The sequence below is a fragment of the Lipotes vexillifer genome, unplaced genomic scaffold (genome assembly GCF_000442215.2).
Source record: "Lipotes vexillifer unplaced genomic scaffold, Lipotes_vexillifer_v1.1 scaffold134, whole genome shotgun sequence".
Lineage (NCBI taxonomy): Eukaryota > Metazoa > Chordata > Mammalia > Artiodactyla > Lipotidae > Lipotes > Lipotes vexillifer.
In genome coordinates this window covers 3,018,302-3,031,590 of record NW_006787464.1, presented here as the reverse complement: position 1 = coordinate 3,031,590, position 13,289 = coordinate 3,018,302, and the positions used below count along the sequence as shown (strand labels likewise).

The following is a 13,289-nucleotide window of genomic DNA, read 5'->3' as shown; positions in this document are numbered from 1 at the left end:
CAAGGAAGCCTCCTGCTTCTCAGACATCCCCTCAAGGGGCAGGTGGAGGTGGCCAGGTGGGCTTGCTCTGTCTAGCTGAGGACTGGAGATGAGGAAGAACTCAGATTTGATTCTCAAAAGTATGGAGAAAGGGAGCATGACAAAGACCTAAAGCCCTCTATCTTTCACTGAAAATGGGCCCAGATGCTGTAGGGAATGAACCTCTGGGTTAAAACCGTGCTGAACTTACTGATTTTTCCTTCATAATAGTAGAACCAAGAGTTAAGTATATAATTATACAAGCCAGCCCATATTACTGTAGTAACTTAAACACCTTCAGAATACCATGAACACAAATTGAACTTACCAAATATTTAAAAAATTAACTTAATTAATTTTTTCTTAATAATTATAATAACAAGCACAATTATTCACAATTGGGACAGTGACATTAGGAGCAGGGAATTGTATCAGTATCTCCCCATGTTTTATCAAAAGGATGCATTTAAAAGGGTTTAGGCACCTTAATGTTGTAGTTTAAAGTGTATAATATGCTTTCAAATAAATTACTGAAATTTGATGCTTACCATAGCCAATATAATTAGCCTCATTTTACAGACATGGAATTGAGGCTCAGAGTAGTTAAGCAACTTGCCCGAGGTCACACAGCTGGTAAGAAGTATAGCAGGGACACAAAGCTATTGTTGCAAATGTTTTTTTCCTTCCTAAATCTTAGCCTCAAAATTTTTCAATGGGATCTGCTTCAAGGTTGATATTATTGAATAGTTTGGATAACAATATTAAGCAAAAAACAGATGAGAAGAGCAACAGTGAAAATCTGAGGATGCTGCCCTTCACATATGCTGTGTTTGGCCAGACTAGTGTTGAAAAATTATTTTTTGAATGCATTGGCATACAAACATTTAAAGTTTGTAGAGTTCACATTGAAAATTTACACTTCTTTTGAAGTGTCCAAAGATCTAGGGATACTGGGCCCTCATAGATGCTGAAGCTGGGCAGTGGCTGAGCCCAGTAGACCATCTCTGTGCTTTCCTCTCTGCACGGATCCCACCAGCCTCCTTAACTCACACATTTCACCAGCCTGGCCCCTGGAGACATTTGAATTTGCAACTCCTACATTAAACTAATACAAGAAGTGAACTATATTAATTTGCCTCTATTTTTAGACAAGATTGGTAATTACCAGTTAATTGTTAGACTGACTTTCATTTGGATTTTGAATGCACCTCAACACTTACATCCAGAAGAAATGTCTTTTCCACATATCAGTGTCTCTTGAAAATATCCAGGACATTCAGCAGTACAGTACAGAGAGGCCTGTGGCTCCCGAAAGTTGTTATACCAAAGGCGAGCCGTTGTTTTATTAATTCTTGTGATTTGAAATCTTTCTTTGATGCCATTTTTATAAAAATAAAGTTTCCTTGGTTGGCAGTTCTTAATTGCTGCTTGGCAATATATAGAGATATTCATACCCATCTTAAAAATTGTGGCTGGTTCTACCCAGATGCGTCCAGAGCAGTTTATATTTGTAATTCCTGGAAAACAAATAGATAAAATTAAAAATTCCATGTAAAGCATTAAAACCAGAGATTGAGAAGAATGTGCTATTGCATTTAAAATTTTTTTCGATTAACTGAATACTTTCCATTGGAAAAGAGTTTTAGGACTCAGAGTATCATTTGTTTAGTTTATCAAAGTGTGTTTTTACCGTGTTCTATTGATGTTTGGCAGCATGACACAAGACTAGAGTCAGCTTTCAGCCTTTAAGTTTCTCTAGCTGTCTAAAGAGCAAATATGATTAGCTCTCCTATTTTAAAGGTAAGGACTGAGACTTTTTGAGTCTACCTCATTTTTCAAAGGTAACATTAGGAATAAGAATTGGCACTGCAGAATCCAAACCCCATTCACCAGCTACTCAATCTTACACTCTTTCACCAGCTACTTTCACTTTCACTTGATAAAGGCTACTTTTAACAGAAAACTATGAGTTTAATGAGTAAAATCAGTACTAATTACTAACTGCAAAAATTTATTGCTTGACAGCCACTTAAAATTCATCATTTTTAAGTTGAAAAGCAAGTTTCAAAACAACATATTTAATGGAGGCTCAATGTTAAAAATAACTCGATGAATGAATTAAAAAGAAATACACTAAGATATTAACAATGATAATCTCTGTGTGTTAATTTTTTATTGTATATTTCTGTGTTTTAAAAATTATATAACATATTATTTTTATAACCAAAAGACAATAAAGTCATTTTCATAAACTTGAATGACAATGCAATGCAATATCAATTAAATTAAATTCACATCAAGGAAAATTTATTGTAGGCTTTTTCTGGAAATACCTGTATCAGAATATCTTAAAACCTTATCAAAATAGTGATAATTAAAGGTCAGTATTTGATTTTTAAAAGTTCTTATCTTTGGAATTCAAAGCTTAAAGAATTAAATTTTTTGGGCTTCCCTGGTGGCGCAGTGGTTAAGAATCCGCCTGCCAATGCAGGGGACACGGGTTCAAGCCCTGGTCTGGGAAGATCCCACATGCCGCGGAGCAACTGAGCCCATGCACCACAACTGCTGAGCCTGAGCTCTGGAGCCTGCAAGCCACAGCTACTGAGCCCACGTGCCACAACTACTGAAGCCCACGTGCCTAGAGCCCATGCTCCACAATAAGAGAAACCACCACAATGAGAAGCCCACAGACTGCAACGACCAATGCAGCCAAAAGTAAATTAATTAATTAATTAATTAATTAATTTTTTAAAAAGAATTAAATTTTTTTATAATATAAACATAATTGAATATGGCCATTTATGTAATGAACATTTACATATAAGTTATAAATATTTAAATGTTGAGGTAATGATAAAAATAATTCCATCATTATCAATAGGGAATTGAAGGCAAAGACATGGAAAGAAGTTATAAGAAAGCATCTGACTGCTTTAAATAAGTTCAACAATTCAAGTTCAGACAAACTGCATCTTGAGCACCTTAAAAAATCTGTGAATACTTTCATGAAACCATTGCGAGTAGTGTGTTTGAAAATACACAGAAAATATCAAAAATGTCAGAAGACTTCAGATTTGGACAAATATTCTCCTGGTTTTCAAAAGTGGAATAAAGAAGAACCCCAGAAACACTGGACCACTGAGCTTCACAACATTCAAGAATGAATTAGTAAGTTGATCATTTTTCAGTACATAGAAAAAAATCAGTAATCAGCAGGAATCAACATGGATTATATAAGAATAAGTCATACAAAAAATTGTCAATTTCTCTTTTTAATATGTTAAAATAAGTCATATAAAACATTAATTTCTTCTTTTTAGATTGGTCAGAGGAATGCTAAACATAGTATATTTTTTTATTCAGCAAAGCTGTTAAAAAGGGGTAAAATATTGTTCTAGTAGAAAACGTGGAAAAGATGGTCTGGATGATATTAAAAATATTCATAGCAGATTGAACAATATTATATAAAATAATTTTTAATGGACAGCTGGTAGGTCTCTAATGCCACATGACACGGGCTTGTCTTATTTCTCTATGCTTTATATTAATCACTTGGATATATAAACAGAAGTCCTACTTATCATCTGCATATTTCCAGAAGCTGGAAAAAGTAGCTGGTGTCTTATTTTTACTAAATCTTCTTGGATAGCTGTTGGTCTGACTCTGGAAGTGTCCAATATCCTGCTGGAAGGATTCTAGTTCTCAAGGTGGGGCTACTTCTGTATCTCTAATATAATGTGTCCCAACCTACAGAAGACAGTTTTGCTTTTGTCACTCTTCTGAGTAACTTGCATGATTTGCAAAGCTTCCTTCAAGGTCTAGAACCCTGCCTTGGTGTTGCTTATCTCCTAGTAAATGAATCCCTGTCACCTGCCCAGGATGCTATGCAGAAACTCTCAAATGCTGATGGCTGCCCTGCCTGAACTTCTGATGATCTCCCTCCTGGACTCCTAAAATCTGTGTATGCCTTTGTCATAATGCCAGATGTTTGTGTGAATTACAAAATAGGAATAATAAGAGCACATAATACTACTGCACAAAGGAATACAAGGCTTAGCACAGCACCTGACACACAGTAACCATCAATAAATGGTTTGTGGAATTGAATTAAGTTGAAATGTTTGATGAGTTATCGTATAAGTTAAAAATGTTCAAAGATAGAATATGCCAACTCAAAATAATAAGCTCCTTCATGGAAATGTTGGTATAAGAATTAGACGTCTGTCTGTTAGGATGCTTGATAAATGAATCCTGCATTAGTAGGGAGGTGGACTTTATTTCATTCCACATAATTTTGTGTGCATATAATTTTTTTGAATATAATAAGTTTTTATTCTTCAGATATCCTAGCATAATGCCATGAACATAATAAACACTCAATATATATTTTATTTGAATAAAAAATAGCAATAAGTACTCAAAACACTGTACCTCCATGACACCAATTGAAGAATATGTAAAGAGCTATTGCCACGTCCCATTGAATTGTGACCTGATTCATGACCGAAAGCAGGAAAAAGCTCTTTGTCGCCCTCTAGAAAAAAGATGAAAAATGTTTAAATTGTAATATTTTAATAAAATAACAATAACATACTAAAAGGCATAACATTTTTTTCTAACAGTTGTTTTTGATGAGAATCTTTAATTAGGAAGAATAAAAGGAAGGAAGGAAGGAAGGAAGGGGGAGGTAAACAGAGCAAAGAAGTTACTGGAGTGCGAGGAGGTAGAATACAGGTGGAGGAGTAAAGCAAAAGTATGGAATTTTATACCCTCCCCAAATCACTATGAATTACCTTAGTAGGACATTTTGACCCTTGATAAAATATAATTCCTCCTAATCTTGTCTCTCTCATCAGAAATCTCTTTCTGCTCTAACCGCTGATGCTCAGTGCTTTTCCTGACCAAGCTCCAGAAATATTAGTCTTTGATACATAAAACTCAGGAAAAGCCAAAAATGTCAGAACTTCCAGAAAAAAAAGCATTCAAAATGAAGAAAGAGAAAGTGAGACAAAGGCTTATGTGCTATCACCAGTTAAATCTACAGAAAGCCCTTTTATCTGTAGAGAGTTCAAAAGAAATACCTTATAGAAATTCCAAACAACATTGCCATGAGTTTACAACTGGAGTTACATTATTCAGTTAATCAGTTACCTACATTATTGAATAAATTATTCAATAATCAACATTATTCAGTTATTTTTATCTCTTTAGTAAAATCTGAGCCTTTCATATAAAACAACAAAACTCATGACTCATCAAATAGCACAAGATATCTGATAACACTTTTAAAAACTGGGGTCCCCGTGACTTATGAATATAAGGATCCCTTTCCTAATTTGTTAACAATAGTAGGTCTTCACTTTATAAATAATAGGCAAAACAAGCCCTAAAATGTTCCTAGTTAGGAGTTAACTACTCACCTAATAGAATATATGCAATAATATTATTTAAAGTGATGTGATAGACAGCATTACAGATTCAACTTCCATCAGTAACCACTGTATGAAATGCCACAAGAACTTATAAGAGAAGACAACTTGGCCCATGTATTTCCAAAAGAAAATATAGCTGTTTTTGGAGTATTTAGATGACCGTTGTCTCTTTACCTTTCAACGTGTTTGAAGCACATAATTCCACTTCAGAGCCAGGCTGTCGCCTGTGTCACATCTTCTTTCCTCACTGCCTGCCTGTCAACGATCACTTCAGGTTTTCAGTGATGAGGTAAATGGAAATGTCAGCAAAGCGCCGACCTACATTTCAGATTCTCAAAGAGGAACTCAAACCGTCCAATTCAAAATGACTGGCTCTTATGTCACTATTTGGGAAAACCCAGATTACTGAAAGTGAACTGCTTTGTCAGTACTTTTTTTTCCTCATCTTAATTTAAAATAATCTGTCTCATCCAAGAAGTAGAACACATATATATGCTTTATCTATCAAAATCTCTGACACCAGAGATATGATGCTTAGTTTTCATTTACAACCAACATTGATATCCATTATAAACCCATTTCTTAAGAAAAGAAAGTTTAAATGCTACTGTTGACCATTCATGTATTTAACAAGCATTTTTGAGCATCTAATATGTGCCAGGTATTGTTCGGGGCATTAAAGATATAATGGTGATTAATCACAGAACATCCGCTTTATTGTATTGTTTACATGATAAAATTACAGATTAGTGGCTTTGAACTACTGTTCATGGTTTAGCAGGATCTTATGACCAAATAAAATAATTATCAAATTATTTGGTTGGTTTATAGTAAGCATCACCAGGAGACTCCTGCGACACACCTTTTCTTGCCTCCTTATTTGTTCTACATGAATATCTTTTCACTCTTTGTACTCCTTTATATTGTAAATGACAATTAATTTATTAATTTCCTCCACAGTGAATTTCTTGAAGTTAGAAGCTCCATACTGTCTTTTAAATTTTTATATCTTTAGTACCTAGCACATTAGAATACTCTGGGGGAATATTTAAAACATTCCTATGCTCAAATTTATTGTACCCAATGAAATCAGAATTTCTGTGAGTGGATGTTTGTGCATCGATATTTTCAAAAAGCCTCTCCTGGTAGTTACAAGGAACAGCCAGGGCTGAGGTCCACTGGAATACACAAATAAGAGTGTCTTTGACTATCAACTGGGTTTTAATCACCAGTAACCATTTTCTAAACTGTGAAGGAGAGGGTATGGGAAAACATTTCACATACCAAGAACAGAAGGTGCAAGTAAATTGTTTGGGACTGGCAGGTTGTTTCTCCAGATTGAAGGGAAAAGGATTTGAGCTGGAAAATTAGGTCAGTGGCAGAATGTAATGGGCTTTGTATTCCTGTGTATTCCTGTCCGTCCTCCCGTTCACTCAGGTGCACATCGCCACCTGGCCGTTGCTTGTCAGGCTACACAGCTGAAAAAAAACCAAAACAACAACAAAAAAACCCCAACTTCCTTTATCAGAAAGTGTCAGAGATAGCAAAGATTGTTAGGCAGAGAAATACATAATCAAGTTGGATTTTTAGAAAGATAATTCTAATTACTGTGTGGAGAATTGAATGAGGGTAGAGAGTCCAGTTAGGAGGCTATGGAAAACCAAAGTCTGATGAAGGCCTAAGGCAAAGCAAAGGCAGTGAGAACTGAGAGGAGGAAACACACCTGAGAGCTCTGTGGAGGCCAGTTCAACAGCTGTGCAGTGAACAACCGCTCTGTGGGGCTAAGAATTTGGGAGCTTAAGGATTGACTCTGTGGCTACTTTTGCTGACTCAGCAGATAACAGCATTAACTGAGCACACAAAAGGAGGAGTGAGGGTGGGGAAGTAATGAATTTGGTTCTGATCGTGGTGATTTGGAGGAGCTTACAGCATGTTCAGAGAAAACTGTCTGGTAGGATATTGGAGACATGGGTAAACTTGAGAGAGAAGTTTGAGCTGAAGATCTAAATTTAGAAGATTTCAGCATGTCAATAGTATTAAAAGTAAGATTAGAATAAGAGAACTCAAAGAGAACATCCAGGGAGCTAAGGGAAGGGAGTAGGTGGCCAGAACCAAAAATCTTGACCAAAGGACAGAAGAAGAGATAGGAGAAGTGTGTGACCAGTGTCAAATTGTCAGAGATTAAATATGATAGGAACTAACAGGTAGTGTGGAATTTGACAGAAGTCTGTCTTCCCTGAGAATAGTTTCAGAAAAGAAATGGGGGCAGAAAGGAGATTGAAGTGAATTAGAATAGAAAATAAAGGAGAGGACATCATCTAATCTTTCAGGAATTCGGACAGTGGAGATGAGATTGATGGACAGCTCAGTGCAAATCAGGATTCATTTATTTATTTTAATGGGGGCTGGTGGTGCTTCTTAACCATCTTTTCAAAGATATTTGCCGTGCATATCTCTTTTTTAGTGAACAGTCTGTTCAAATCTTTTGTCCATTTTTATTGGTTTATTATGTTTCTTATTATTGAGTTTTGAGAATTCTATATGTGGTTTGGAAACTAGTCCTTTATCAGACATACGTTTCGCAAATATTTTGTCCTAGTCTGTACCTTATCTTTTCATTTTCTTACCAACATCTTTTGAAAGAAGTTTTTAATTTTGATTAAGTCCAATTCATTAATTATTTTAGTGATTCTTTCTTTTGTTTCTTTGTCCTGTGAGTCTCTGCTTACAATTTTAGCAATGGATCAATACGTAATATTGCTTTATGTGTGTTTCTCTTTAAAGACAGTTTATATTGTTGACTCATTAACATTGAGCTTAGGGCCAACAGCCCTATAATTCACATCTGAACAAAGCTTACGTAACACAGGTGTTCTTTGTAGTGTACATTGCAGACTTCTTACACTTAGGAGCACTAGACAATACTACAGGACTATACTTGGGGGACACGTTAAACAGCAAAATCACCAAAAAAAAAAGCACAGAATGTGAAAAATGTAGCACTAAAATAGACTTGAGAAAGGACACTTGATTACAGTATCATGCCAAAACAATTTTCTTAGCTGGGAACTTGCACATTGTGTGACTCAAATCTTACGCCACTCTGTAAGTCTCAGCAAATGACTTACAGAGTGTTGCAAGTGTTGATTTGGGGGTTACAAATAAATTTTAGTTAGTAAATAAATTCACAAATACAGAATTGGAATGATGAGGATTGACTATATAAAACCTTGTATGTAAATGATTTGACTTCACTTGCTAATCAGAAAGCATCAAAACCCATTGTCTTGGCTTGCTTTCCATAGGCAGCGTTGCCATCTGGGTACCCTGGGACAGTGCAATTTAAACTTGTCCCAAGGTAATTACACATAACAGTCCATTTTACTTTCAAAATTATTCCATTTTGGAAGATATCTTGTCACCATCTTACAAGGCTGCAAGTAATAAACCTTGTTTATTTTCTAAAAGTCACACAATTTCAAGTTTTTCTGTAGCATTTGGTAAAAGTTTGGAATGGTTGTTGGCTGAGGGGATGAAAAGGGTGAGTGTAAAAGGCATGATCTTGAAAATATATCATATTAAATTAGTAAGTATATTTTGAGTTAACACATCACAGGGTAAATACATTTAATGCAACATTTAGCTGTTTTCCAACTTAAAAAAAGAATCCACTTTAGGGAACTTCAGAACAGAAGGAAACAGCTAGAACTGTAGTCCTTATGCAATTGTGCTTTTCTATAAATTTACCTGCCTATTGTGGATTGAAAATATCTCCAGTTTCCCCAGCCAGTGGCAACATTGTCCTAAACCAACTGACTACTAGAAGGAACTCCTTGAAGTGGATTGTTTAGGATCTTCCAGTTTAAGAAGTATAGCTGGACCAAGACCTGGAATGTTAAACTGTTGCCTAACAACACTGGTCTAGCACTGGGGAGGAGACCTAGAGGGATCTGTCTTGCCTCAGAACTCAGATGCCCTATATGGGTGGGAATGAGAAGAACAAGGAGTGGACTGTTGACCCCTGAAATGGGAACTTAGTGACTCCCTGACTCTGAATAGAGGTGGAAAACCTACCACCTCTATATAGGGAAGTGATATGGCAGCCCCAACATTTTTAAATAGGCCTGGCTTAGGGCAGATAATCTGGTTAGAGAGGAGGACTAGGGAACTTTTGAATTTGTGCTTGCATAGCAGGTACACTATTTCTACTTTGATTACTGCGTTTCTTTGAAGTGGCTTTAGTAGGGGAGAATGTCTGAATCATGTGTAAAGCTCCTAAGCCATCCCTTTCGAAGGTACCACTAAATATGCAAATCCCATTAAGTAGACCTGATTTGGGAGGCTTAAAGTTTTGTGCCATAGTAATCTAGCAATTCTGTATGGAAAAAAGGAAATCAATATTATGGAAGGGTGGGGAGACTGATGGGTGTTTGGATGAATTGTTTTTTGTAGGAGAGAAGATGACAACGGCTACCCATAGAGGCCAGAGGAAGTCACCTAATATATGGATATGCTCAGGGCAGACATTTGTACATATCTGCACAATTCTTGGTAGCTAGGTTACAGTGGTACAGCCCAGACTCTCTCTACACCATGTAAAACGGGTGTCCCCATTTGAGAGGGCTTACTGTACTCCAATGACTGAAGTGTGACTGGATCCCTCCTCACTCCCTGCCAGGGGCACGACATGTATCCACTCTCCTACTTGGGCAGTCACAAGTCGAACCAAGATGACAGAAAAGGGCCTTTAGAAACTGCAGCACAAAGAGAAGACAGAGGGGCTTCTTTTTCCCTAGGCAAATAACAGGAGTTGTGCTTTGAAGCAATTCCTCAATTCATAGTAGGATAATAGTCAAATTGTTTAATAGACATTTGGCTAGGAAAGTGGCTTCCTCCTCCCAATTTCTTCTTTAAACATTCAAAAGAGAGGCAACTGCATGGGTGGGCACCCCAAAATTTAGGATGAGAGAAGAAAAGCCCACTGTGACTGTGGATGAACTTGTGCAGGGGCAGTGAGCCACTCCTCAGGTCTATTTAAGGTGGTTTCTGTATATACTGCAATAAGGGGCTTGAGCCTGGAGTAAAGAGCCATTTTGCACTCTTCAATATACTGACGTTTGCATTTGCAATTGAAAACTTATTTGGATAATTGACTGTGTCACCCTGCCCTTCTATCGTTACAGGCCTAATAAAGGGGCCTTAAGTGCCTTCTGTGGGCCAGCATAGACTGGCTAAGTGTTGTGACTACAGAAGAGGATGTTAATGGCTTTCAAGGACCCTGAAGTAAGAAACAAGATTGTATTTTAAAATTACAATGAAAAAAAAATGCTAATAGAAAGATATGAAAACAACTAGGGGATCAGAGAGGAATATACAGGAGCCTCAGGTTCACACTTTTGCAAGCTTCAGCCCTGAATGCCAACTCCTGTAGGGCAAAGTTTACCTGATCTGGGTCAGTGACTCAGGCTTGATTTCTTACCTATTCCCTCCAGTTTGATCTCACACTTGTGACTCTGAACTAGATTTTATGGTACCGAGTAACTCTGGCTTCTCTTCAGATCATGTAAATCTTTTGCCTTTTTATGGTACCAGCATTCCTCTTTCAGTTACTTCTACCCCATCATCCTCCAATGGGTGTGTACCACACCGTATCACTTTGCTGCACCAACAGTGCCCAACTCACTGTCTGGGCCTGCCCTACTTTTCAAAACTCACAACTGAGTAATTACGAAAAGTACAATTTCAGTTCCTCGGTCTTAAGAATGTAACAGACCGTATTATTCATTTCAGAAAACTTTTTGTCAAAAATGTTGAACTTACTTTTGTAACTTTATGGCCTTGGAGTTATAATTTTCTTGACGATAATTTTACCTGGAAAAACTCATTCTTCTAATATGCCAGATGAAAGAGGTGTCACTTTATTAATTTTCTCAACGACTGAATTAATAATCCCATTATTCATAAAGAGTTAGATAGTTGCTTTGAAGAGAAATAAATACCATAAATCTTTTGACTCATCCAAAGGACCCTACATGTACCCTACGTGCATCTGCTCAGTATTTCTCAGTATCAAATGCCTTATGGCTCATTCAGCTCTATCGGAGGAGTGGGTGCTACTGGCTGAATCATCACCACTTCCTGTGAGGTGTGTATTGAAGGTCAACTTTATCTTATTTCCTATGAGTTTCTTAGAGACTTAAGAATGCTCAGAAGCGGAAGTGAACTCAAAACCTTCAATGTATAACTGTAGCTCTTGGAGACTTCATGCATACTCCTAAGGAGATCAGTTTCCAGATTTTCATCTTCCTAACGTGCACTTTCCTACATTTGATTTCTCTGAGAATGAGCCTGGGTTCGCAGTAGTCATTCTTTCGCTTCTTAAAGAATGGTATCCCTCCACCCCAAATCTCAGTATTGTGCATGACCCTGGGTATAATTAGCTCCAGGGTACCAAACAAACAGAGAAATGGAGATACTGGTTTCAGGGAGAACTCTTCTGATTACTAATCAAGGTGCGATAAACTCATAAGGCTTCTAATCTTTTCCTGCATTGTATACATTTTTTAGAAAAGTGAAGCTTACTAAAAATACTTGTATTTCAGCCCATATTGATGTACTCTGAATTTTAGCCAGTTTGGGGATATTTGGGCCCATTTTAGAATAGTCTGAATGCTGAGCATCAGAAGTAATATGGGGGACTTATGGTTATTCTCTTAAACGTAAGTGAGATTTTTGATGGACTGTCATATTTTTTCTAGACACATTGGATAAAATTCATGTGTAACTACCTTATCAATAAAGTACAGCAAATCTGAAACAAATCAAGTAAAATTTTAAAGGTTTTGTTATCAAACTATATCATGGCATATTTGACCCTATTACAGCCTTGTCTCACTTATTTCATCTTATAAAACATTCAATAATTACTATTTAAAAGGAAGTAAACTTTTTTAGACTTATGTTTAATATTTTAGACATTAATTTAAAAATATGCAATAGGGTACATAATTTTTAAAGTTTATTTTAAGGGTATTTAAGGAAAACATTTGGAAGACCACTGTACTAGTGCTCACCTATACTAGCCAAACAAAATCCGTATGTGGAAAAAATACACCAAAATATCAAGAGTGGTTTCTTTGGATTATGGAATTATGGTTACTTTTTCTTCCTTTTGCTTTTCTAAAACTTCCTATTTTTTAGGATGAGTATATTGTATATGATAATTTAAAAACATTTAAAAAATACTAAACCCATTAAGGATAGGAAGTCTTTAAAGGGAGGGATATAAAGAGATTACTTCCTAGTCGATTCTAAAATATGAGGCAGCTGGAGGGAATTTTTTTTTTTTTTTTTTTTTTTTTGCGGTCCGCGGGCCTCTCACTGTTGTGGCCTCTCCCGCTGCAGAGCACAGGCTCCGGACGCGCAGGCTCAGCGGCCATGGCTCACGGGCCCAGCCGCTCCGCGGCATGTGGGATTCTCCCGGGCCGGTTCATGATTTTTTGCGGTACGCGGGCCTCTCACTGTTGTGGCCTCTCCCGCTGCAGAGCACAGGCTCCGGACGCGCAGGCTCAGCGGCCATGGCTCACGGGCCCAGCCGCTCCGCGGCATGTGGGATTCTCCCGGGCCGGTTCATGAACCCGTGTCCCCTGCACCGGCAGGCGGACTCTTAACCACTGCGCCACCAGGGAAGCCCTGGAGGGAATTATTGGTATGTCCACTGGTGTACACATTTATTTATGCAAGTTCAACTCTAAGTGGACGGGGAGAAGAGTTTTTATCCCACTAAATTCTCTTCTTCATTCTTCTACCATCTTCTTTAAAAGAGACCTTAAGTCTTTA

The 13,289-nt window shown here is 37.2% G+C and overlaps 1 protein-coding gene across 1 annotated transcript in view; it reads right to left on the bottom strand.

Moving 5' to 3' along the window:
* Positions 1 to 5,680, bottom strand: part of IL23R (interleukin 23 receptor) — a 54,168-nt gene extending 48,488 nt beyond the window's left edge. The window contains exons 1-3 of the mRNA XM_007460100.1: positions 5,625 to 5,680; positions 4,450 to 4,552; positions 1,239 to 1,535 (exon numbers count right to left, since the gene is read on the bottom strand). Coding sequence (XP_007460162.1) covers positions 1,239 to 1,535; positions 4,450 to 4,519 — 367 coding nt within the window. The 5' untranslated portion in view covers positions 4,520 to 4,552; positions 5,625 to 5,680. The remainder of the gene's footprint in view (positions 1 to 1,238; positions 1,536 to 4,449; positions 4,553 to 5,624) is intronic.
* Positions 5,681 to 13,289: the final 7,609 nt, after the last annotated feature.